The sequence below is a fragment of the Haplochromis burtoni genome, unplaced genomic scaffold (genome assembly GCF_018398535.1).
Source record: "Haplochromis burtoni strain Fernald_Lab_line unplaced genomic scaffold, NCSU_Asbu1 Contig_423, whole genome shotgun sequence".
Taxonomy (NCBI): Eukaryota; Metazoa; Chordata; class Actinopteri; order Cichliformes; family Cichlidae; genus Haplochromis; species Haplochromis burtoni.
This window is the reverse complement of record NW_024582784.1, coordinates 205,668-232,062: the sequence shown is the minus strand read 5'-3', so window position 1 is coordinate 232,062 and position 26,395 is coordinate 205,668. Positions and strand designations below refer to the sequence as shown.

At 40.7% G+C, this 26,395-nt stretch overlaps 1 protein-coding gene and 1 long non-coding RNA gene across 4 annotated transcripts in view; one reads left to right on the top strand and one right to left on the bottom strand.

Moving 5' to 3' along the window:
- The first annotated feature begins 75 nt into the window (after nucleotides 1-75).
- Nucleotides 76-26,395, top strand: part of dnajc6 (DnaJ (Hsp40) homolog, subfamily C, member 6) — a 39,728-nt gene continuing 13,408 nt past the window's right edge. For 2 of the 3 annotated variants that reach the window (XM_014340982.2, XM_014340981.2), the window contains exons 1-5: nucleotides 4,452-4,650; nucleotides 14,666-14,801; nucleotides 21,785-21,834; nucleotides 23,573-23,721; nucleotides 25,748-25,870. In XM_014340982.2, coding sequence (XP_014196468.1) covers nucleotides 4,452-4,650; nucleotides 14,666-14,801; nucleotides 21,785-21,834; nucleotides 23,573-23,721; nucleotides 25,748-25,870 — 657 coding nt within the window. Of the gene's footprint in view, nucleotides 540-4,451; nucleotides 4,651-14,665; nucleotides 14,802-21,784; nucleotides 21,835-23,572; nucleotides 23,722-25,747; nucleotides 25,871-26,395 lie in introns of those variants that run through there. The other variant, XM_005945111.3, reaches the window with a different exon arrangement.
- On the bottom strand, nucleotides 535-4,152 carry LOC102296968. Its single transcript, XR_006052839.1, has 3 exons — nucleotides 4,039-4,152; nucleotides 2,942-3,199; nucleotides 535-2,494 (listed from the first exon to the last, which is right to left on the bottom strand). It is a non-coding gene; the product is annotated as an uncharacterized LOC102296968 (long non-coding RNA).

Genomic DNA, 26,395 nt, shown 5'->3' with positions numbered 1-26,395 from the left:
TTTTTTTTTTTTTTTTAATCTGCTTTATGAATTTTCGGTCACCAGTGCAGATTTTTACAATTATTGAACGCATCTTTGTGTGGTACGGAAACATTGTCTTTGCTCTTCGCTTCTCCGTGCAGTCCACTCCGGGTTTTCCCCCTTCAGTTCAGGCAGGTTGCGCTGAGCGGCGCAGTTTCTACTGTACAAATTCACGAACATCCACACTCCCACCACCGCCTCGTCTTTAACTCATCCACATCTTCTACAGATCTACCAATCGCCATCGCGGGACTTTGTTTGTTGATCATGTTCCAAAATGTGATTATATGATGATGCCGTAGCCTCCTGTTGTTTCTGTCATTTTTTACGGGTTAACCTGGAGTTACCGGGGAGTTGTTACATGACAGCAGGTCTCACAGGGCGTTTTTAACGCACTGACCTTTGACTGGCAGCGAATGACAAATCAAAGGTCGGTGTCTGTGAGCAGAGCGCAAAGCGCATCACCACCTCGGCACAAGACGGCGCTCCCGGGAGGATGGTAGAAGGCGCTCAGAAAGGTAAAGTCATCTGCTGGATTTTCTATTCGCACTCTTTGATTGAGTTTATGAGAATTACAATTTATCGTCTCGGGCTCTGCCTCAAAGCAGGAAGAGAAGCGGAGAGCATCACGATCCGTGTGTGGATGTTACATAATATCTACCTCCGGAGATTGTGGCCACTTCCCTGACAGTTCATCCCTGCTCGGTGGACAGATTTCGCTTCCAAGGAGAAATGTTTCCTCCCAGTTAGCATAAGAGAAGGATTGATTAGAGTTAAACAAATTAAAATACACTTGTTTCTGTGCAGTTGGCCTATATTTTGCAAGATGCGCTCACGATTAGGATGAATGACATCATTTGGGTTATTTCTGTCAGGGGCAACGATTTTTCCCTCCCCCCTTTGCATATAAGACATTGTGTCCCTTCTGCAAGAAAATCACAGCTATTGTTACTTTGCTCGTACTGGCATCGACCCGAGGTGACTGGCTCACGTCACGAGGACTGGCACTTTTCTTTTTTAGTAGTATTTAGATTTTTCTATTGGCAGGTGATTTCGACCATAACTGCATTTCAGGAAATCAGTTAAAAGCACGTCCTGTATGTCCCGTCCTCAATTCAGTCTCGCAGGACAAATTTCAAGAAACAGAGCACCGATGTTAAATAATGCTGTAGGAGGAAAGGGTGCTATGTATTTTCCATCACATGCACCATATTTATCACCGAGGGCTCGCTCTTGTTGAGAGGAAGGCTCCTCTGTTTTGATCCAATAGCGTATCTTTACATCACCAAACGTCACGCACACCACGTGAGCGGATTACAGGACTTGGCGTGGATTGATGTTTAACCACTGCCTCACCTTTCGCACCAGGATGTTATAGTCACCCCTCAGGATTTAGAGGAGGACTTGTTTAATGCAAACAGGCGTAAATGGTTTCATTATGGCTCAGTATAAATTGTATGCACAAGGGCTTTAAGGCTTTTTATGGTTAAGTGAAGAGAAAGTCAGATAAACAGGCAGCATCATTCTGTAGATTTTCATGACAGTGCTGATGAAAGCTACAGCAATGCACACTCCAGCGACAATATTTACTCAGACATGTAAGAACTGATGCAACAGCGGCTCAGCAGTTGATTCAGGTCTGCTACCTGATTTATCAGCAGAGTCGTGCAGCTGATGCAGCAGATTCCTGGATTCTGCTTTAACTGTTATAGGGATAATGATTAATCTTCAAACTACCTTTGAGGGTAATGGTAAAACCATTATAAACTGTGATACAGCTTCTTTTCACGTTACAGCAGTTGCCATATAGCAGTACAGTGGAAATAGAAATGAATTCCCAGAAGGTCATAATAGCGGCTTCTCCTATGTCATTTAAAATTTAATGGAAAACAATATAAGAGGTGTATGGTGGTGCGGTGGTTAGCACTGTCACCTCACAGCAAAAAGGTTGGCCCATGTATTCAATAGATGAGCTACTGTAGCTCACTTTAGTGTCAGAGTACTCAGTGCATCACAGTTTGCTGCGAAAGGGGCTGCATAGCTGCAGACCAATCAGGGTACCCATGCTGACCCCTGTACGTCACTGTACAATGGACACAGAACTGGACCACAGAGAAATGGAAGAAAGTGGTCTGGTCTTATGAATCATATTTTCTATTACATCATGTAGATGGCTGGGTTTGTGCTTGCTGCTTACCTGGGGAACACCTGGCACCAGGATGCACTATGGGAAGAAGGCCTTCCCACAAAGTAAAAAATATCTCAGGAATGGTTTGAGGAGTTTGAGGTGTTGAGTTGGCCTCCAAATCCCCCAGATCTCAATCCAGTCGAGCATCTTTGGGATGTGCTGGACAAACAAGTTCAATCAATGGAAGCCCCTTGTCACAACTTATTGGGCTTAAAGGATCTGTTGCTAACATCTGGGAGCCAGATACCACACCTTCAGCGGTCTAGTGGAGTCAACGGGTCAGGGCTGTTTTGGCAGGAAAGGGGGACCAACATACTATTAGGGAGGTGGTCATAATTTTTTGCCTAATTGTAACCTTGACATCAAAACCAAATTTAGAGTCTGAAAAATGCCTTCAAAATCATGGGAACGGACATTTAGTCCCCATAAGTGAATGTTGGTCCCCACAAATATAGTAGCATGTCATTTGTCTGTCCTCACAAAGGTGTCTAAACATGTACACACACACACACACATATATATAATCAGTTTAAAATTTGAATTTAAGTGAGTTTTTTTAAAAAAAAAAGCCAGAAAACTTTTTTACAGATTATATTATATATTATAAAATACAGATCTGAATACAGAACAGACAAAAAGACAAACACAACGAGATGAATTAAAGCACATTACATGCTACAAATATGTATTTAAGTTCATGTGTAATGACAAAGCAAAGAGCTCATACTGCACCTGCTTGCTGTGTGCTCAACATGCAGGGCATCACTGGCTAAATACTGGAAGGCACGGTTCGGAACTAGACTGGAAGCTCCTTTGCAACAATGCAGGAGCAGCACGTTGCATCCGGTTATGGCCGGGGTATCATTCTTCCCTTTTGGACATTCCGTTCCCGCTGCGCTTTGAGCTCCCGTCTGTTTTCCTAAAAGGGTTTCCCAGGCTCATGTCCTCTTTTCAGAACCATGCATGGTTTTTGTTGCCAGGGGACAAGGCCTAGGAAGGAAGCATGCCATCACTGGTCAGTGCTTTGTCCTACACAGACTTGGGGTCATAACACAAAAATGAAACGGACAAATTTGGAGCTAAGAGACAAATCTGCCTAATTTTAATGGCTATTAAAATCCAAGTTGGTCCAAAAAATGAAAAAATGAAAAAAGAAAAGAAAATCTTTATGAGGAAGAGTTTCCTTTTTGTGGCAAAGCATGGCACTATTGTGCCCCTGCTCTTATTCATTCTGACAGAGCCAGGAGTCCCTGTTCATTTTTAGTGCAGGAGTCAAATGAAAACTGTTCTCAGTTACGGTCCCAGACTTCTAATCTGGACCTTATTTACACAAACAAAAGCGGCTCTAAATAAATTCAGGTGTTCAATTGCAACACTGGGAGCATTATCATTTAAATCAATAATTCATCCACACACACACCTCAGACCATTCAAATCTCTGCCTCTACTATGCACATGTCATTGCAAGCACGATTCATCATTTGACTCGAGTGTGGAAATCCAACAGTTTAGTACCCTTCATCACTTAAAAAATGAACTGATTTACTGGGAGAAAAGAAGCCACTGTTCAAATCATCTGTTGATTATGTGAGTCCATTTTAAGTCCATATTTTGCTGTCTTATTGTAAATTTTAATACCTTTGGGTTCTTTATTAGTTTTGACCAAAACAAGTCACTTAAAGACATGGACTCTGTTATACCGTGACATGCATTTTGAACTATTTTGGGACATTTAATATGATTTAATCCAGCATAAACACTGGAAGTAAGTGCAGTTCTTTACAATTGTCCTAATATTTTGCAAGTGAAAGATTTGGGATATTACTTACCAGATTTAAACGAATGCTTCTAGTCTCAACCAGCCTATTAGAGAGTGTGAGTGCAGCTTTAACGCAGGACGACTGTGAGTGAGTTGGGGTGGATTTCCCTTGTACTCAGTCGGGGACTACAGCAGTAGCACAATCGTCGTAGTAGAATGCGCTGCTGAGAAAAGGAGGACGCAATAGAGGAGAGAGAGAGAGGGAGAGAGAAAGAGAGAGAGAGACCACCCGGTTTTCTATCACAAACAGAGGAGAGCGGCCACCCTCTCATCCCCGGACATGTGGTGCACCCAGCAGCAGCAGCAGAGGAGGAGGCACTAGCAGCAGTAGCAGCTCGGGCAGCAGCGGCGGTGACGGCGTCGCTTTCTACGTCTTCTGGGGTTCTTTTGTGTTTAATTTCCCTTCTTTTGTTTCCTTTGGGTATGAGCTTGCTGGGGGCCTACAAGAAAAAGAGCAGTTACGATGGATATGAATCTTTGCAGCTGGTCGATAGCGGAGGGGATAGCTTCAGCATCGGCAGAGGGAGCAGCGGCGGCACACTTGGAGGCTCCATAGCGGCCACCCTCGGACCGAAGGCGGGCCCGCTGAGAGAGGAGGACTGCAGCACCATGGACAGCTCAGGTAAGAGCCCCTACCGCCTCCGGCTGCTTTACGAATGGCGTTTGGAGCCTTCTTGGACGCGGAAAGGGCTTTAATGAAGGTGTTTTGACTTTACTGAGTGTTACCGCGGCCTGTAATTGTCTTGGTAGCAGTGGACAACATAATGGCTAACATAAGTGAAAGTAGCCTACAGAGGAATCCTAAAATCCCAGACCCCACCTAAGAGACTGTACTGAGCTGCTACTGTAAAATAGATGTAAACATATATGTCATATATGAATTTGTAAATACGCCTCACTCTTCTTGCATGACCTATCTGTCCCTATCAACTTCAAACAGGCTTCTATAGATGCAGATGTTTACTGTATCCAAAAATGTGTTCTGAATTTTTTAAACACTTATCAAATTTTTTCTATTAAAATTACGGGAAAAGTCTATGCAAAGTAATTTTATTGCTATATTTGGGTGCTATCTGCTACGTAGACCATATTTCATGGTTTATCTTTGCACATGGGCTTTAAGACAAAATTCTACCGCAACTGTAGCGGAAATATCATATGTCAACAGTTAAGAGGATAAATCTTGTTTAGTTTGGGGCGGTAGAAGCACAAATCCTCTCTGTTTAGGTTTTAATCTGGTAGTTGTTGATGGCAGATTATAAGACCCACATATCTGATCTATAAGAAAAACAAAAACCCGTGGATGTTAGTACTCCAATCCACCAAAGTGCTGTAATTTAATCCAGCTGTTTGAATTCATTGGTTTTGACAGATTCAGTTTTTTGTTTAAAAATAAGTCCTATAGGGTGGTATAGTTTTGGGATAGTTTCTGTTGCCTGTGCTCCTTCCATACTTACTATTCCTAAAATAGCAGACTCCATGATAAGAGCCAAATACCTGGCTCATGATACAAATATAAATTTTTGTCACATGCCAGACATTTGGCTCTTTCCATGCACTCTGCCACTTTTAATAATAGCAAAGCATTAGCATAACATCCTATGGACCTCTATATAGAGTCATGTGATGAATGTGAATATGAATGCTGATCAGGCTTCCTTCTCTTATAAATGTATACAAGTAATAATTTGAACATGTCAAGTGTGAACAACCAACTCAAACTTAAAAATAATTTCCAGTTTTAAAAAATTGAAACGACGACACAGTTGTCCAAAAATATTAGCACCGCAGTTATTAATACCTATATTACAGAATAACAACAACAATTAAAACATATGCAAAATAAATAAATAACATAAAGCTGATAGGCGTATCTAGATTGTGAGGCCTGTTTGTAGAATGTGTGTTCACCACACTGCAGTACTCTGTGGAGTCAGCCAGTCTCCAGAGATGAACATTTGTGTGAAACAAAAGAAGCTGGATGAGGAGGGGTAAGGAAAGGGGATTGTGGGTGGGGAATGGGGTGGGTGTGCGGGGGCACTCAGATGTGTCAGATGTCTGCCTGGCCAGTGTGTACAGACAACCTTTTTGATCTGCGTGTGTGTGCATGTGTGTGTCTATGTATCCATCTGTTTTTTCCCCACAATGCTGGATGCGGAGGGGTAAAGGTTGGCACTCTAGGAGGAGGGAACCACATCCAAACAAGCTATTGATCTTTCTCACAAAGCCAAGGGCCCTCTGTGCTGCTGATTTCCTGTGCTCTCTTCCTCTAACTGGCCAGGCTAACCGCTGCTCTATTACCTGATAGAGCCTGTATCACAGCCTCCTCTGGTGTCTCCATTAGCAGGGTTTGTCACTGTAGTTGGCTCACTAGCCAGCAGACTCCCACATCCATCTGGTCATGGACACAGAGGCACATGGGCGAGCTACCAGACCAACAGGAAAGCAAACAGGCAGATTCTAACAGATCTGCAGGGGGATAATGACTGAAAAAAACAGAGATAGGCAAAATGTGCTGAAGCAAAGGTGAGGGTCACATTGAGGGTGTATGACTACAAGGTAACCCCACTCTAATAAATATAGATAAAAAAAACTTAGGAAATATATAGAAAATAAAGTAAGCCTGCACAATAAAAAATAAATAAATATAACTTGCTTAATTAAGCACTGGTATCATTTCGATTGCAATATTTCAGCAATACAATAAAACTAAAGGCCCTAATGATCTTGCTGAATACACCAATCTGTACTTTTCGTTCACCACCGCTAAATACTTTCTAAGTTATCCTGTAGCTAGCTTAGATTTTTATTGTCTAATTTAATCTAGATTGGGGTTTCTAAACTCTGTGGTCACACAGGATGATTAATGGGCCATTGAAATCATGTTAAATACAATTTTTCTTCTTAAATATAGATTTCATTGCCTATTTTAATGTGAGTCCTGTGGAGTTTGGCATTTCACAGTCTGTCTGAAATGATCATATCTCCAGGCCTATGAAACAATTTGTTGTTGTAAGCAGATGCTGCTTCAGTTTAACAGTTTGAGAATCACTGCGTCAGCTTTATAAAACGTCATTTGGTGTAAAGTAGCTGATACAGCTGATACTGTGCAATTAAACTGACAAAAAGAGAACCACTTAGGATAATTAGAATATGGAAAAAATATAGACGTGTGAACAGATAAATGGTAGATCACTGGTCCAAGTTTGCTTTCCAGTTTGGTTTCAGTCTTCAGCAGGGTCCTAGTACTTTCCCCCAAAATAAGCAATTGTTTATCTTTTGAGTGAAGGGTTAAAAAAACCAACCAACATCACCTTGTAGGATCTTACTACAACACTTTCTGCCATTTACTGGGGCTAATTTATACAGAGCATGGCATAACCCCACCACAGTTTTACATCTGTTTAAATAACTCAGCTGTTTGTATTGTCATTGTATGTTTATCAAACGTGTTACATGTGACGATAAATAGTTTCTGTGGACACTGCAGTGCCCATAGAAACTCTTCCACTCTTCATTATAGCGTTGCTTCAGCTCATTGAGGTTTGTGGGCATTTGTGTATACACAGCTCTGTTAAGCTCGCTGCAGCATTTCAATCGGGTTGAGGTCTGGACTTGGACTGGCCCGTCGCAACACCTTGACTCTTTTCTTTTTCAACCATTCGGTTGTAGATTTGCTGATATGTTTGGGATTGTTGCCTTAATGCAAGATCCAGTTTGGACAAGCGTTAGCTAAAGCTAAGGAGGGTGAAAAGAAAAGTGTCTGGACTTCTTGAAGTTTCTTGAAGACGTTTAACATGTCATCTGAGGAGCTTTTTCAGTTCTAAGAGCAACTGGTGGAGAGTCCCAGATTTTTTAAGCCCTATTGGGAGTGTCCCTAAATGGTGTCCAAATTAATGGGCTGCATCCTCCTGAGGCCGCATTTGTAGACCGATTACGTCACAGCAACGCGACAAAGGCTGTCCAAATTCGTAGACTCCTCCGAATGCAGCTGACAAATGCATCCTCCTTTTCCCCGAATTTGAAGGATGGGTTGGGTGTATCCTTTGTGGCCCACTATATCCCAGAATTCATAGCGTGGCCCAGCCAATTCCAGTTTTCAACAATGGCGGCTGCTACTAAGTTTTAATATTACTCTTATTACTCTTTCTGGGTCACAAAATAAACTTTTAACATATTTTCAGGTGAGAATGTAGCTGTGTAAACTTCAAATATCTGCTCGGTTTATCAAGATATCAAACGTGCTCCGACATTTTCGGCGACGTCTGTTACCCAACAGCTCGATAGCTAGCTGGGAGCTCGAGGGTCACTAGAGCCGGCAAGAACGGCAAACTCCCGGCACATCATGTTCAGATCACCGCGGTCTTTCGCTCCTCAGATTAAATGTGATATATAAGTCACTTAGATAAACTAAAAATGTTATTGTTTGGCTTTTTTCAGTGTTTTACTTGTTCGTGAGTAAATCGGTTTGGCTGAGATTAAAGTTTATTGATTTGATTAGATAAAATAAAACTTTATTAATCGCTCGGCATTAATTGCTCGGGTGGGTTCCTCCTTGGTTTTCACACAGCTGAATAAACGTCAAACAGAAAACTGATTAAACAGAAGTGTGAGATGGTCGAGAATTTACGCCAGTGTCATGTTATATTTCAGATAGCAAGGAGCAGACAGCTGAGTTTATTAAACTCCACCGAGACAGCGGTGACGCAAATCTGAAGGCTAGACCGTCCAATTTCAAAGCCGTTTACTTCCGGCCTACCCAATCTTCTGAGGACCCTGCCCACGTAGACCGGACTTTAGTGTCCCTAAGAGGGTTAGCTGAATGTTAGCTGAAACACTGCGAGAAAGGAAAAAAACATATTTATCAACATGTCAGAGCACTCCTTACGTTGTGGTACATCTTATCTCCTGTTGATGCTAGAAGAGTTTGGAATACAGACGACTTAAGGTTTGACTCAGTGCCTGCATGGTGCTCAGGTTGTGTGGTTTCAAAACAAGCCCAGATTATCACCCCTCCACCTCCATGCTTGACAGTTGGCATGAGGTGTTTGTGCTGATATGCTGTGATTGATTTTCACCAAACGTTGTCTCATCTGTTTGAAGGACATTGTTCCAGAAGTCTTGTGGTTTGCTCAGATGCAACTTTGCCAGCATGTGCTGTGCTGCCACAGTCTTTTTAGAGAGAAGGGAAATCCATCCAAACAACCTGCACTTATTCAGTCTTTTTCTAATTGTACTGTTATAAACTAGCGTTTAGCATGCTAACTGAGGCCTGTAGTATCCGAGATTTAGCTCTTGTGGTTTTTGCAGTTTTCCCGAGTGTTGCACAGTCCAACCTTGGCACGTGTGTTAACACACACTTGAATGCTCCATTTCAGCGAACTGACCAAAGCTTCTGGTTTTCTTTAGGTCCTGTAAAAAGTCTTTCACAAGACTGTACGTAATGATGAAGTTTAAAACACAGATGACACAGATTAGTCGGGTTTGTTTTTAACTATCCCAAGCAGCTTTAAGGATCTGAAGGTTCAGAAGTCGTGACAATCTTTTTTAAAATTATGAATTTCAAAACTTTTGTAAAAGAATCAGTTTGCCTAATTCTCTGTCAGCTTCCTCCTACACTTAGTCAGAGCTGTAATACCAGCGTGTCATGCTTTCAGCAGCATGTAAAGGCTTGCTTGTCATTCAAGGGAGCGGAATACACTTCTGGTTAAGCTGTGTAGTAGATGATTAATCATAGACTCCTTGTCTTATCAGCAGCATCTATAATTAAGCAGATTAGCGTCGGATTGACACTGCAGTTGTTGAAATTCAGGAAGATACAAGGCCCATGATTATGGTACCCCTGAGGTTAAGTGCAGGGTTTTTGCCTTTCGAGCTTTACTGTTGTCCCTGTGCATCTATCTGTGTCGTTAACACTAGGCTGGATATTGAGGGAATAAGGTTTGAGGCTATAGAAGGAGGGAGACATATGCTGACAGTCAACAGATCCCTCTGGACATGAATAGAACTGCCTTGTCTTTTTTCCTCTCACTTCAGTCACCTCTGTCTTCCCCTCCTGTTTCTATTGGTCAGCTTAGTGAATGTGATACTAGGCAGCTGAGGAGGGGCGATGTGGGCTATCGGACCGACCTTCTTTAAGTGAAAAAGCTCTTTTGGATGTGACATTTCTTTATGAATGTTTGCTCATTCAGCATCACTGCTGCTTCTCCATCTGTACAGGTATCAAACATGACTGACACATACACTTAGTTCTTGATGTCAGAGTAGAGTGTAGGATCCTGGTTTTCTTAATCCTGTCAAGGTCACTGACTGGCAGATGTGTATGCCAAGGAGCTTAAAATGGGTCAAAACGTACCACTGAAATCACAGCCTTGCCTAAAAAAAGGAAAGAGGACTGTTTTAGCTTTTATTGTTCAGTGTAGACACGCCCAATGATGCAACTATATTTCTGAGATAGGTGACTGGATCGATCGATCGATCGATCGATCTATCTATCTATCTATCTATCTATCTATCTATCTATCTATCTATCTATCTATCTATCTATCTATCTATCTATCTATCTATCTATCTATCATCTATCTATCTGTCTATCATCTATCTATCTATCTATCTATCTGAATGTTCAGCTTTCATTTTGACATACTATTACAGTTTTTCTCGATTGGTTTGGCTCATTTCTTGAAACCGAGATGACATTCTCAAAACCATAAGGTCATTTGGCCAAACAGTCTTACAGTTCTGCCCAACAGTATAGCTCACTAGCAAAATCAAATATCTTTCCCCAAACTCTTCGTCCATGCTTCAAAAGCAGATTCCTTTCCCATATAAAAGGTCAGTACAGTCAAAATAGCACAGATCCTTCTCAAGTGCCTTGGCACATGTGCATTCATTTAGTGCTTTTGTCAAAATAACCTGGATGGTTTAGCACAACACCATGGATCCCCTGCAAAAGCTCATATCTCTCCCAAAAGAGTTTATCCATGTGTCAAAACTAAATATCCTTCCCATATAAATAGTCAATGCCCCCAAAATGCATTATACCTTTGGCATTGTTTAAGCACTGCAAGTCAAAATGCTTAGACGTTTTGTCACTGAGGCACAGGTCCAGCAACAGAATACCACTATGAATAAAACTAAAAGATTTTACAGTAAAATCAGCCTCCAATAAACTACTCATACTCAAGGAAACTGTAAACATTTTTATTCGTACAAAGAAATGTTAACATTAGAGAACATACTGTGAAAAGAAAACATATACAGGATTCTGTAAATGTGAACAGTTATAAACACAAACAAAAAACAAAAAAACCCACAAATAACCCTAGCCTACCATACTGTAAATAAAGTTTCAGAACTATAGTACAGTAATATTTGCAGTGGTCGCCATTGTCACCCTCTCTTTCCTGGCCACCATCCTCATCCCCCTGGCCATCGACGCGCTGCTCTCTGTCAGAGTTTCTCTCAAATGGTACCCTGTAAATCTGTTTCATGGTCATCTGATGTTTCTTCAATACCCGGTCTATTGTGGAGATGCTGATAGAGTTTATATTTTGGAACATTACATTGTCTAGCAGGATTGCATTACGAATCTGTCTCAGTGTGATGGCATTATTTGCAATGACCATGTTGCATATTTCTCGTTCTTGTTGTTCATTTAGAAGTTTTCTTCTGCCACCCACTTGAGGCTGTCGTCCAATCCTAGACATACAAGTCAAAGGTCAACACTGTAAATTTGTTACAAAATGAGTTACCAATGTAATTGTACTGCTGTTTTATGGTACTAAAAGTGTGATGCACTGCACAGTGACTGGAATACTATTCACAGTATTTTCTCCATTTGTTTTCTTTGTCATTTTTATAGTATCATATGACATCACATGAAGATATTACGGTACTCTAGGCCTACACACACACCAACACTGAATAGTTCAATAGCATAGTTCTGTACCTGTTTTCCCTGTGAAAGGTTTGGATGATGGAGGAGACTGTAGACCGAGGCACATTAGGCTGCACTCGGCGACCTGCCATTGTGAGGCGATGGTTTATAACGTGGTCAATAAGGGTGGCCCGGATTTCATCTGGGACATCATGGTGCCTCCGTGCTCCTCGGCCTCTTCCCCCTATTCCTCCATGCATTCTCACTCCTCCTCTTCCTCTTCTTCTTCCTCCTCTTCCTCGAGCAGGAAGTTGCTGTTGTACTTGGCGAGGTGCTTCCATGTTCACACTGCAAATGAAACTGGCCCCGGGCCAAGCTCTGTCTATATACTTTTGGCAGCAGCTCATAATCATAGACAACACCTGTCAGGTATCTAAACAACCTGTTTGATTGGTCATCTGAGATGTGGGAAACTGCTCCTTCGTTAGTTCTAATTTCACCTGATTGATTGTCAAGTACTGTCATAACTTTATCAAATGTTCCAAGATATTCTTTCATGGTATTATATCTTTGACTAATTTTGACAGTTGAACAGACAATTGTGCATATGATGACTTACACAATGAAACCATGCTGATATGTTTTGGAGTGAGTAACCATTTCACTGAAAAATCAACTAATCAGTTTAGATCGCCAAGATCTATTTATTTGGAAAATGTGCTAAATGTGGGCTCATTGTGCTAACTGTAGCTACTTGTACATAATCATTTGAAAAGAAGCACAGAGTCACTTGAGACATGTACTAAAGCATTTGCAATTTGATAAAACCAATGAGAAATGACATTCTGTTGTGAACAATTGCAAGGTGGTTTGGAGATTTGTCCATGTTATTTTGAGAATGTCATTTCGGTTTCAGGAAATGAGCCAAACCAATCGAGAAAAACTGTAACACTGGTAATCTTTGCTGTTTGCAAAGTTCAATTCAATTTTTTTAGCATGGGGGAATTTTGGTGTGTCACAGGCTGCAAGAGTTTTATTTCTCAGTAAAAATAAATCCCTGTCATGCACATCATGCCTCAGCAGTCAGAGACCAAAAGTCTAATTTTGGAACTTAGTGAAGAATCGCTGCAAATACATCATGCATGTGGCGAAGGAGTCTCTGTCGAAGGAGTTTGAAGCAGCTGCTGTCTGTGGTTGTATATCAAACTTTGCACGCAGCTTTTCTCCTAGACGTTGTTTGTAATGTCTTTGCGTCTTTCCAAGCTCCTAAAATAAGGATGGAGTTGATGCTTTCAAGCTTCTGATCCAATTGCAAAGAAAACATTTAGCAAAATGTCAAGTTTTGAGATTTTGATAGCATAGCAAAAGTATGTGGGTAGATGTTTCAGATAAAAGTGAAATTTTTTGTTTGGCTTCTGATTTTGACAACCTCTGAGCTTGGCCTGACAGTCTGACATGCTGGTTGGCTGACATGAAAGGCACGGCAGCCAACCAGCATGAAAACAAATATGTCCTTGCATAGCACATTAGCTATTCCTATGAGCTATTCCTGTCATATTCCATTTTCAGAGTTAGAAACATCCCACAAACTACTAACTAGTGGTACAGTAGTTTCTCGTCATAATGAACCATCTGTGTAACCTCAATAACCCTTTTCCCCAGTACTGTCCAGATGAAAGTCATCGATAAACCCATAACATCTTTAAGAGTGTGAATCTGACATTTCCAACTATTTAAACCAAAGAAAAACTTTGTACAGACTCAGTCTGTTTTTGCATAAGTGCACAGTGTTCCTTCTCCTGCATCACTGGGACTTTTCTTTTTGAAATAGAAGAAGAAGTTGCCTGTTAAAAATATTTTGCAATACTTCCATTAGTTTATCCAGGCCAGTGCAACACATAAACTAAGCGTTCTTTGTTTTTAATCATGGGGAAAAACCCACTTGCACATACGTGAAGATGAATTATAGATGAGGAAAACCAAAAAACAACCCTACTCTGGGCCCGATCTAAAATTTGATGCTCAGCTAGCTTAATGATCCCCACTGACCGGTTTGGTTGGGAGAAGCTCTTTTCACTCCTCACAGATCATAAACTCAAGCACTGACTGAATGCTTCTCTGTCGGCAAGTGCACATTTCTGCAGACAAGACAGGTTGTGCATGAAGCATGATGCTAGGACGAGACTTTGCCTAAAATCCGGTTGTGGGTGTTTGTCTGCGGGATCATGTTTAATGTCGGTAGATTAGTCAGCACTGCCAGATGATATAAAGTAATGACATGGTGGTTTCTATGCACAGTAGGTGAAGAGGGGAGATAGAGGAGGGAGGGTCTGAGTGACTCAGATTAAACACATGGGCCTCATCCAAAGTTAAGAATATATGCAAACACACACAGATGCGCATGAGCTGGTGTGCATTTTAATGTGTGTCTTGTCTCTTATGTCCTTCTCCATCATTCCTTCACACCTACACACATGTTTACTGAGTGTGTAGAGCAGTGACTCATGTTCATCACCAAATGAAAAACCTCTGAATTAGGGCTCAAAGGACTGCGTGTAAATCCATCATTTGCGCAAAAACGTATGATGGGACGTTTCAGCAGAAGGTTGCCCTCCTCTCACGTGTAATTTTGGTCGCTTTCCCTGCGCCACAAAGGTGGGATCAGCTACAATGACTGCCCTAAAGCAAAATGAAGTAGGAATTTGTAGGACATTAGTGACATCAGAGCTTGAAAAGCTTCTTGCTCCTTTGTTCTCAGATATGGATGCAGGCTATGGCGGAGGGCTGCTGGATATGGTCAAGGGAGGAGCTGGCAAGTTCTTCAGCAACTTTAAGGACAACCTGAAAGACACGCTGAAGGACACCTCCACCAAAGTCATGCATCAAGTTGCTACGTAAGTGACCACTGCATTCATATGGTTTCATATTACAGGAATGAATACAGTTTTGCTCAAATGTTATACTAATAAGCAAAGATTATTTTTTGAGAGACTTGTGCAACAAAAGCAATGGTCGGCTACTGCAACTGTATAGAAGTGATGATTAAAAATAAAAAAAACTCTTAGTTGATTAAAATGTGGCTGATCTTATGTTCAAGGTTGTCGTGTTGTTTATGTCCAGACAGTGATTTTTAGCCTCACATTAACGTCTATTTCAAACTGACCTGAATATTGTCAAAGATCATCACTGTTGATGCTTTCCAGCAGTTTTCAGGTGAAGAGTTTGAGGTTTTCAATCCTGAAGGGAGCACATCCAGTGAGGAACAAAACCAGGAGCGTACTTCACTGGGTCAGATGGTCAATACAGAGCTCTGCTGGAACATGGATGGACCTGAGGGCGAGTGTCTGGTGCTACCAGCATGTCTCATTCATCAGAGCATTTTTTGGCCAAACTAACCCAGACCTTGCCCAATACCTGGATCACTCACAGGAGTGATCAGCTCTCTGCAACTTTGTTCGCATCCCAAAAACGAAAACAAGTTAAAGCATCGCAGAAACAAAGTCTGGCCAAGAGACAAAAAGAAAAGAAAAAACCCCCCAAAAACAGCCCAGAAGTGCTCAAAATGATGACCTTGAATATAAGCTCAGTCAGTGCTTCTGATTTTTACAGATACGATTTTTAGTCATTGTGATCACATCTAGTTTATCTTGAGTTTATTACCATGTGACACTGAATTAAATACACTGTGCAGTCAAACATAAGGGCCAGGGGTCAGAATTGGCCCGCCAGAGACTCCAATCAGGTCCACTGGATGGCTTTGGAAAATGTGAAGGAGGGCTTAGATTTTGGACTTTGAACTTTATTTTCCTAAATTTTACAGTTTTTCTACTAACCAGGGACCCTATTGTCATTCAAACCACACCAAAGTAATAAATAATAATCTATAATTTTTCTATAATTTTAGAAATGCTAACAGATGTCTCACATTAACTGCTGCAGCATTTGTTATATTAAATGAAATTAAATGTGTAATTAAACTTCTTTACCCTGATAAAAAAGGAACCATCACTGGTTCGGCCCTCTTCAGATCAAAGTAGCCAATGTATTTGGCAAACAATTTAAAACATGTTTGACATCCCCGCTGTAGATATTTTTCTAGTGTTGTACAGCCAAAGATGAATACTGCACACAAGTCCATCTTAAATCTGTGCTTCAGTAGCGAGCGAACTGGTTAACCGAATGCTGTTTCAGATGTTGATCACAAGTGTCTCCAACTAGCTTTAGAAGTGAAGCAGCAGAGCGGTTGGGATGGAGGGAGGAAAGAGTGAGGTTTCAGAGTCTGGCACGGCTCGGTCGTCCCAATGTGTTTGTGCACAGGCATCTGCACAGGGTGGCACAAAGAGGCCTCTGTATTATCAAACACACACACACACACACACACACACACACACACACACACACACACACACACACACCCCTACGTTGCTCCCCTCACTATTGACTCAGCAAGTCTGATTGTGAAATTTCCTCTCCAGGGTCTCTCTCTTTCTGTCGCTCACATCTTGGCAAACCCCCACTCTCCTGTCCTCTCGTTCTCCTTGTGTTTTTCGGTTGATCGACTGCCCGCTTGGCTCCACCTTTCTTCCTCTCCTCTCTGCCTCCCTCTTTGGTGTCTATTGCCCCACTTCTGGCTGCATTATTCATGGCGGTTCATTGTGCCAAATGGCCAGAGCACTGCTGATACAGAAGGATTCATTTCATTAGGAACCTGTGTGATGCGATGTGAAGTGTGTTTGTGGGGACTGTATATGCATGTGTGATAAGGGATAATGGAGGGAGGAGAAGTAGGCTAGCTCATACCTTTTGCTTTCTTAAACAGTATGCATTCAGACCACTTCCAAACAATTCTGTTTCGATTAATGTATCATTATTCCAGCAAAACATTCCATATTTTCTTGTTATGTAGTCTTTTGGTTAAGTTGTTGCTTAACAGAAGATGAGTAAATAGATTTTAAGCAAATTTTGGACTTTATCTCAAATGTGACTGCCAATATTCAACTGTGTCTGCTGACATGGACAAAGTGTTAAGGCAGGTTTAAATGAGATACAAGAATGTCAACCAAGGGAAAAAAAATTCCCTTGAGCTTCCTCGGTATAACGTGACACCTCTGCTGTTAAATGGGCCTTCTTTGAATGCCCCGACAGGTCTTGATCCGTTCCTCTCTGCTTCTGTTCTCATGCGTAGTCAAGGGAAAGAGCTGCTTCTGAATTATTAAAACCAACCTGTGTTTCTTTACGTAGCTGAAGAAGAAAAATTTGCAGGGCAGGCGACTTGAAGCAACAATGTGTTTGTGTCTGTGAGAAGCACAATGAATATGGAGCCTTGATGGCTGTGCTGGTTTTGTGAATAACACGGTGTGCTTTGTCTGCACCCAGGCTGTAACCCCCACTCCACCGACCTCCCTATCAGACACACATTAATTTGCCTTTTTCCCTCAAGTTTTCAAGCTTTGATCTGCATCTAAAATTCCAGTTTTCCCAATTTCATTATCCATGTCATTTTTCAGACACCAAAACATACAGAACACAAACTTACAGCACATCTTATCTACAAAATAAGAAACTCTGGTGAATTTAAAAAAAAAATCCCACTGTGATTTTGAAGAGTGAATGAAGATAAATCAGGCCCCGAGGATAGATGATTGCAGTGCAAACACTATGTAGCCACTTAAATTGGTTTAAGCAGACATGCTATAAAAATCCTGCTTAAACAAAATGAAGACAAGTGAATTTTAGAGAAGACCATAGGGGAAATGTAGAGAGCCCGACTCTAATATCCATCGGGATCTAACCCACTTACATTGATTTGGTTGAGACTATGTTTGTGTAGTCTTGAGAGGTTCTAATAGAGCACCTCACTTCTCATGTATTCAGCCTAAAATGTCTTATAAGCTCAGGGTGTTTACTTTCTCGGAGGAAAGCATGAACATGAAGTGCTGTACTGCTCAGAATGGGTTTAATAACATACCGGTACATCTATACACCAACCCAAGCAAGTTTACCTTTTGGGGGTTTTTTTTACTGTTTTTTTTTTTGAGCTATTACATCAGAGTTAATACCAATATCAAGTTGAATAAAGTAGTGCAGCAATAAGAAAGTCACATAAAAATTAATAACTGCTAAAAATTGTTGTTTTGTCTCTCAGGTCAGATAGAAGAAAGAAAAGATCAGTGGTGACCATTAGTGATCATGTAATCCACAGAAAGATGCCAACGATGGGGGACCTGTTACAAGCCCACTACAGTAACAAAGTTTGGATGCTGTGTAAACTGTAAATATAAACAGAATGCAATCATTTGGAAATGTCATAGACCAATAGAATGTAGAAAACATAGATAAAATGTTTTGGAATGAGAAAATGTAAAGAAACTATTAGCTCATTTTGAATTTGACGGCAGTAACTCGTCTAAAGAAAGTTGGGACAGAACTGCGTTTACCGTTGTGTCTTCTCTTTTGTGTTCTTGGTGAAAGGTCTGGACAGCAGGCGGGCCACTTTAGCACCTGGAGTCTTCTACTATGAAGCTGTGCGTTGTAATCCGGTAGATGCAGTATGTGGTTTAGCATTGTATTGCTGAAAAAGACGTTGTCTCAATGGGAGAGTATGTTGCTCTAAAGCTTGTATATACCTTTCAGCATTGAAGGTGACTGTTCAAGCAGTGATTTCCATAGGCACTAGTGCACCAACATCCCATCAGAGATGTGGACTTTTGAACTGAGAGCTGATAGCAAGCCAGATAGTCTCTCTCCTTTTTAGTCTGAAAGATGTATCAACAATGTATTTCATATTCACTAAACAGTTTTTCACTTTCAGTCCATTTCAAACAACCTCTGACCCAGAGAAAAATCATCGGCCCGAAGAATTGATTTTCAGCCTTGTCATTTAAAGAGATTTGTCGGGATTCTCTGAATCTTTTTGATTCGGATGTTCAGCTACTGTGTTCTGAAAAAGATCAGATAAAGTACTTTTACATCAAGGAACAATATTCTGATATGTTTCTGAAAATGTTTTACAATTAGAGACATTTTTTGCAGATTGGTAAACATCTGTCTATCTTTACTTCTCAGAAACTCTGCCTTGGTAATATGATCTTTTTATATCCAGTCTTATTACCAGCCTGTTATCAACTAAAATTAGTTGCAAAATGTTTCTCCAACTGTTTCTTATTAGTACCACTTACCATTCCAGCCTTCTGTCCCCCTGTCCCAATGTTTTAGAGATCTGTTGCTGCCATCAGTACAGTACAATAGTAAAAAGTGCTTTAGTTCTCTTTCGCCTCACTTTTGTAGACATCTTTCTTCTAATTGGCTGATACTCACAAACAGAAGGTGGGTGGGGGCTTCTGTGCTTATAGCCAGCACTGTGTGCCTTAAGGCAGCGGTCCTCAACTCTCACGGTCCGTGAGTCATTTGGTACCAGGCCGTGAGAGTTGAGGCTTGGGTGCTGCAACTCTCACAGTAAATCTTCTTTTTTTTGGTTCCGGGACTGATTTTATTTGTTGTATTTGTCCACGATACCTTAAAGGCTGTGAAAATATTGTCGGACATAAACCGGTCCATGGTGCAAAAAAGGTTGGGGATGGCAATGTCCATAGCTGAAGCAAAATGTCTGAGCTTTAGCCAAACCTGAAGCTCAGAATGTAAAGTCCAAAACCAGTGGGTGACGTCACCAAGGCTACCTCCATGTTTAACACTGTCTATGTCTGAAACCAAGCAGTCTCAAATGTGGCTCACAGGGCTTATTTGGACACTAAATAAATGCCCTCTTTATTTGAAACTCTATGTTTAATTGAAACATCCCCCATTGTAACAGTATACATATGAGAGAAAACTAAGATGTGGAATGATATATTAATGGTATGACATACTAACATCCGTACAGGGATGATAAGTTAATAATGAATAAGCATTATGTTATCTTAATGAGCTAGCATGATTAGTATCTTGGTAAACCACAATTTTAGAAGTGAGTCCTTCAAATTATTAGTCACACAGTTGCTAGACTGACTACCTTTAGATAAATTGCCCACTTGGTGGGAAAAAAAAGGGATTCAGTGGCAGATTAAACAAAGTCTGAGTCCAAAATCAAACCTTCTGACTATTTATATGCAATTTACATCAAAATGTATCTAATCATTTTCCAGCAAGAGGAAATTGCACCAGTCTCGTCATTATCTTTTAACTTCCTGTCTGTTAGACATGGGCTTGTTTTTGATTGTGCGCTCTGATATCGACTGCATATCAACAGCTTTTATCAAATGTCTTTGTGTAACACAAAGGACTGACAAGTCATTTTTTATAGCAGTCTGACAAAACATCTGCTGGCATTTAGCATCTCCACAGTAATTAGATCAACGCTCCACCACAGCTGGGATCAGCTGGTCGTTACCGTTTTTAAATTGGTCTTGTCAGGTGTTGATAGTGGTGTTATTGTTATTAGCTAGTTGGGGGGTGTTCAGATTGCACATTAATACAATATTTTTTATTTTTCATACTGGAGATGCGTTTCTCTATTACACACAGTTTAGTTGGCTCATAGTTGTGTACCTGTTTCCATGGTAATAGATGTATTATTCAGCATAGAAATAGGAAAAACCACACATATGTACACACAGAAGTGTTAATATCCAGCAGAAATGTCACCTTTCTGATCTCCCAGACCCGATTTACTAATAAAAGTATAATGTAAAGATAAAACTGACCTTTTTTTCCACATTAAATCGGTCAAACGTTGACTCTGCTTTTCCACTCTGGGAACAACAAACACTCTGAGATCAAAATAGAAGCTTCAATTGTGGCCCAATTACCTCATTATAGAGGACTTACATGCAATGCCCTCACTGTTGGATTTAATTAAGGTTGTTTGTCTGTTATATTGTAGTATATTAGCAGTTACATTTTTTTTAAGGCTAAACTACACAAACGGCCTAAATCAAAGGACACATTCACGTGATATGGTACGCTTGGTTTGTTTACAGAAAAACCCATGACTCATTTAGCAGTCTAGCTGAGAAGGACTGCATTACATAACCAGGTCTAGGACTGCAGCAGGCCCATATGGCACTCCTCCATGATCACACGGAGATGACGGTCCCAGCTAGGCCTAGCTTGCAGGATTTACACAGTAGGCAACAAGCCAACTCAATTTGATTCGCATTAGCCTACAAACCTGTCTTGAAAGATAAATGCAACTACAGTGAGCTGAGCCTTCCTCTGCTGCTGTCAGTTGTGAGATTTTCTTTTTGTGAGTCATTTGTCCAAAAACAAATTTCGTCTCTCACTCTAACCCCACCCTGAGCCTTTTTGGCAGTGTTTCATTAGTACGTGTTTCCACCACTGCTGTGCTGGAGCACTAGTGGACTGCTTGTATGTGAGTGCACCACAGCTGCCCCCACAGTCGAAAAAAAAAAAAAAGGTCCATATGGCAGAGCTACATTTGGCAATGAAAGGCAGTGCTGCTCAATTTAAGAATTCACATATGGTATTTCTTTGATCCCAGGCAGTTCAGCCTAGAGTGGTGAGCCCGAACAAGATAACAGCTCTAAAGCCTGTTGAAGTTAATCACTTGGATATGCCTGTAATGCAGTTCAACCTGTGAATGATAGAAAGGTGGATCAACCTTTTTGGATGCTGGATATTCTTATACTAACTTTTTATATATGCATCATTTTGTCTTGGTAGCTAAATGCACAGAAACAGTCATTATGAATCTCTAACATTTCATATCTAAATCACAGAAATACAAAAGCAAGGTGATTTTGTAAAGCCTACTACAACTTATATTTTAAACATTTATTGAGATGCTTGTGGACAGTGGACATTGGTTTTACATATATGATGTAATAAAACGTGTTTTCAAAGATTTCTTTTTTCCTTACAGTTATACCAAAGGAGAGCTGGACATTGCCTACATAACATCACGGATCATAGGTAAATGTATTTCTAGCGAATGGGCATTGTATATACGCATGTGTGTAGATAGATGAACTTTAACAATGTTACTTGGACTGTTTTCCAGTTTTTTGATTGGGCAGCAATGTGCCCTTTAAAAGGCAAAGTCAGTCAGACATTTGTCACTCGAGGGCTTTATATCCCATGGTAGTCATGCTGGAGTGCAGAGCCACTCAGCTCACCTTTTTGCAATCCTGTACTCCACAGTGGGTAAAAAGACAGTTATGACAGTAAGTAGCAGCCATGTACTTAATTAACTGAACATCAGCAAGTGTGAGCACCTCCGTAAAATTGGAATTTGTGATCAGTTTGATGGTCTGGTGTGCTTTAACACAATACCACAGTCTTCCCAGGAGTGGGGGTCACAGAAAATTCACTCCAGGCTCAGACTGTACAATTCTCAGAGTTATGTTTTGGATTCTACAGGTCTCGGTTAGCATGTTAAAGACTGACACTCAATGAAAAAAAACTCTTTGAATGAACATTAAAAAAAAAAAAATTGATTCAATTGCTTTATTTTAGCGTTATTCAATTCTGTTATTCCAATGTGTAACGTACTAGAGTTGGACCAACTTAATTAATTAATGATAAATCAACTTATTTACTGGAGTTAAGTCCATCATAATTTCATTGAACTGATCCAATCCATGCAAATTATGTTAGCCCAACTAAAGTACTTAATGCTAATAGAAAGATATTTATTTACGTGGAAATCCTTTTCATGATTATTTTAAATTCAAGGAGTCAAGAAAAAGTAGGAAAGGTATGATTACAAGGTTTGATACAGAATTTTCTTTACGTTTTTGTCCTTGACAGGTAAAACCACAATAAATAGCAATGGCATACACAAGGTGTGCGCTTTTCTTCTAACCCCAGTGATTTTCTGGTGGACTGAAATCTCGCGTGATCTCATGATATCGCGAATCCAGGCAACTAACCACTCTTACTTGATCGCATCATGTCATCTCAAGAAGAATTTCATGCAGGTTGTACAGGATTTAATTACATCAACCATAGAAACCTTAAAGAATAGTGGTGAATTAGGTAAAAGTATTCTAGAGTCAAGTGTGAGGCCATCTCTGACATTTAATGCTTGGTTGAAATTGGGTCATACAACAGAAACAGCAATGTTCCTACGTACACAAGCAAATCCACAAAATTATGGCTGAAATGTTATTGCTGCTAAAGGAGGTTCTACAAGCTGCTGAATTATAGGCTGTGCTTAGTTTTGAACGAGACTGTTTAGAGTTCTGTTAAAATGTTCTCTGTCATGACTGAGTTTGTCTTAATTGCACTGTACATGTGAACATGGCAGCACGGTGGCACGGTGGTTAGCACTGTTGCCGCACAGCAAGAAGGTCCTGAGTTCAGTTCCAACATCAGGGCGGGGTCTTTCTGTGCGGAGTTTGCATGTTCTCCCCGTGTTTGCGTGGGTTCCCCTCCGGGTACTCCGGCTTCCTCCCACCGTCCAAAGACATGCAGCTTGTGGGGATAGGTTAATTGGATAATCCAAATTGTCACTAGGTATGAATGTGAGTGTGAATGGTTGTCTGTCCCTGTGTGTTAGCCCTGCGACAGACTGGCGACCTGTCAAGGGTGTACCCTGCCTCTCGCCCTATGACAGCTGGGATAGGCTCCAGCACCCCCTGCGACCCTGAAAAGGATAAGTGGAAGCGAATGGATGGATGTGAACATGTCAAACTTTGTTTTTTTTCAGTGATGACCTATCCAGCTGAGTCGGTGCAGATTGGCTACCAGAACCATGTCGAAGACATCCGCTCTTTTCTTGACAGCCGGCATGCGGACCACTACACTGTTTTCAACCTATCACAGCGTAACTACCGTGGGGCCAAATTCTCCAACAGGGTGAGTGTGACTGTAGCCCATGGATCTCGATGAAGCTGTTACTCATGTAGTGGTTGCTCCACCTTTTTCGCACTCTTCATTTTATAAACATAGAAGGGAAATAGGAGGGCTTAATTACAGTTTTAGGCGTGATTGTTCCTTGATAGACTCAAACCACCCAGAGAAAAGTTTCATTTTGCTTTTTTTATCAGGTCTGTAATTGCTAAGGATTCCGATTTCATTACCGGATCATTAATTGTATGGATTATTCATTTGATTCCTTATTGAATCTCTTATAGGTTCTCATTGGGTTCTTAATGGCTCTGCTTTGAGAGTTACCACCATCACTAAGCAGAATATCAACCGCATTACATTCAGGCAAATTAATTGCATGCTGTGTGGTGAAATGTTTGTGCGCATTGCAGGTATTTTCTCTCTTTGTTGTAATCAGTGTTAATTTTGTGGTAACACAATATTACATAGAATATTTTGCATAAAGGTAATGCAGTACGTTACTTAAATATTTCAAGGTTTTCAGTAAAATGACCTAAAATGCATTGTCTCATGAGTCTACTTTAGAATCATGAACAGGTAGAAATGAAGACTGCAGCATGACGGGCCATCAGTTTGTTACCTGTGGAAGTTCAGGGTCTGGCTACTAGGCTGGGGTCAGCAGTTGCTCACTTTTAACATCAGCCTGGATTCTTAGCTGCCTTAGTGTTAACATGCTTTCTGTGCAGGTACTTAAAAAGAGCTGAAGTTGTTTTAGCACCATAATCCAGATGTTTCTGTCCTGAATGCAGTTTGCCATTACCATCGAGCTCTCGTCCTTTTGTGTGATAAACATAAAATGAATGTCCATATCAACGCCGCAGTTTTTCTCCTCCAACACAAAAACTGATATCAGTACAAGTGCAAGAGGAACCGATAAGCACAATCAATAGGCATAAGTAGATAAACAATTTCATTGAACTACTGTGAACCAACTCTCTGCAACAGCCGGTACTTGAGTCCTATTCCTAGTCATTAGCTTAATGCTAAAAAAGTACATTTTTTCTTTCTTTTTTTAAACTTGAGAATAATTTTTTGAGTTTCATAAAATTGTTGTTCAAACAGTATATGAAGTATCCAGTGTCATCAGCTGGTTTGTGTATAACCTGTCAATTTGGCAGTCACCATTTGGTTTTTTAGAAGCCAGAACTGACTACATTTCGACAAGAAGGTGGAAAGTTTCTACAAGCTAGATGGCTAACAAAACCAGAGCATGGCTGCATCACACATGACATCAGTACTTGCTAATTTGTGCTAACACATAAATAAATGGTAGAATTTTACTCTTACCAAAAAAACAAAACAGGACCAAAGACTTCTTGGATAGTTTTTTTTAAATATACAATTAACCCTGCAGCAAGTTGAATAATTACTCAAAAAAAAATCTCACAAAATACAACAAAACTTCAAACACCTTTGAGAAATCCAGTGTAATGATGCAAATTAACTGATGCAAGGCCTAATAAGCGGCTAGCAGCGATCAACCTCATCTGGCTGTTCCTGAAACTGCAGTTTTTGGTATTTCAGCACTCATTTCATTATTCAGAATTTAATTTGTGTTACGGCTAAATTACCACATTTGGAACACACAGTTTATTGTATCTTATTTTGCTTTTATGGTTATGCTTATCTTTCAGCATCGGGACATTTCCGCAGCTAGGTTTCCTATTACTGCATAGAAGGCACATGTGGGAGCTAAGGAGTCAGGCTTGTTAGGAGTCATGCTTTGTTGTTAACATGGTGAAGCTGGCCCCCTGTCTGCATTGTGAAGTCACTGTATCTTTAGCAGATGACTCATCATGGCAACTGGTCTGTTGTGTTGCTCTGCTGCTGCAGTGCTGTTACTAACTTCCACCACTCCCCTTTCCTCTCCTCTGTTCCTTTTTTCCCAACCCTTTCCTGCCCTTTTATCTCTCTGATCTGCCTCCTTTTTTTCTTTTTGCTGGAATCCCTTTCCTTCTCCCTCCTTTTATTCCTGGCATCTACTTCAATACAGGTTTCAGAGTGTAATTGGCCTTCACGCCAAGCACCCAGCCTCCACAACCTGTTCGCTGTGTGCAAAAACATGTACAACTGGCTGAAACAGAATCCCAAGAACGTCTGTGTAATCACATGCTCGGTAAGGAGATGCACATACATTAGCCCTATATTAAATTCTTCATCCTCCTTTGTATAGTTGAATTTATTAAGGATTCATATGAAATTATTACTAATCATTCTCCCATGAAAAACAAGTACATAGTGAGGTACTTTTGATTGTTATGCAAAGGGACTTGTTTTTGTTGGTCCCACAACACATCCGTTAATTTTTGAGCTGTTTGATGTCCTGTGACCCACTTTTGAATCAAAGCAGAGAGTCTGAAATAGACCGAAGCATATTTAGTGTCAGAATCTTTTTGTTGCCCTTCCAAAACATTTTGCTCAACAATGATATTGGCATCATTGATTACATGTCAACTTTGCTTTCACATCAAATGAAGTGCTTCCAAGACACGGATCTCTAAAGTCTGAAGTTGTTAAATGCTACAACAACTGCTCAACAGATTTCCAAACATGACTCACCTTCTTTTTCCACATCTACAGAAATTGTTGGGTCTGTGTTTCCACAAGCCCCGCTGGTTTAGAGACTTATTCATCATGAAGA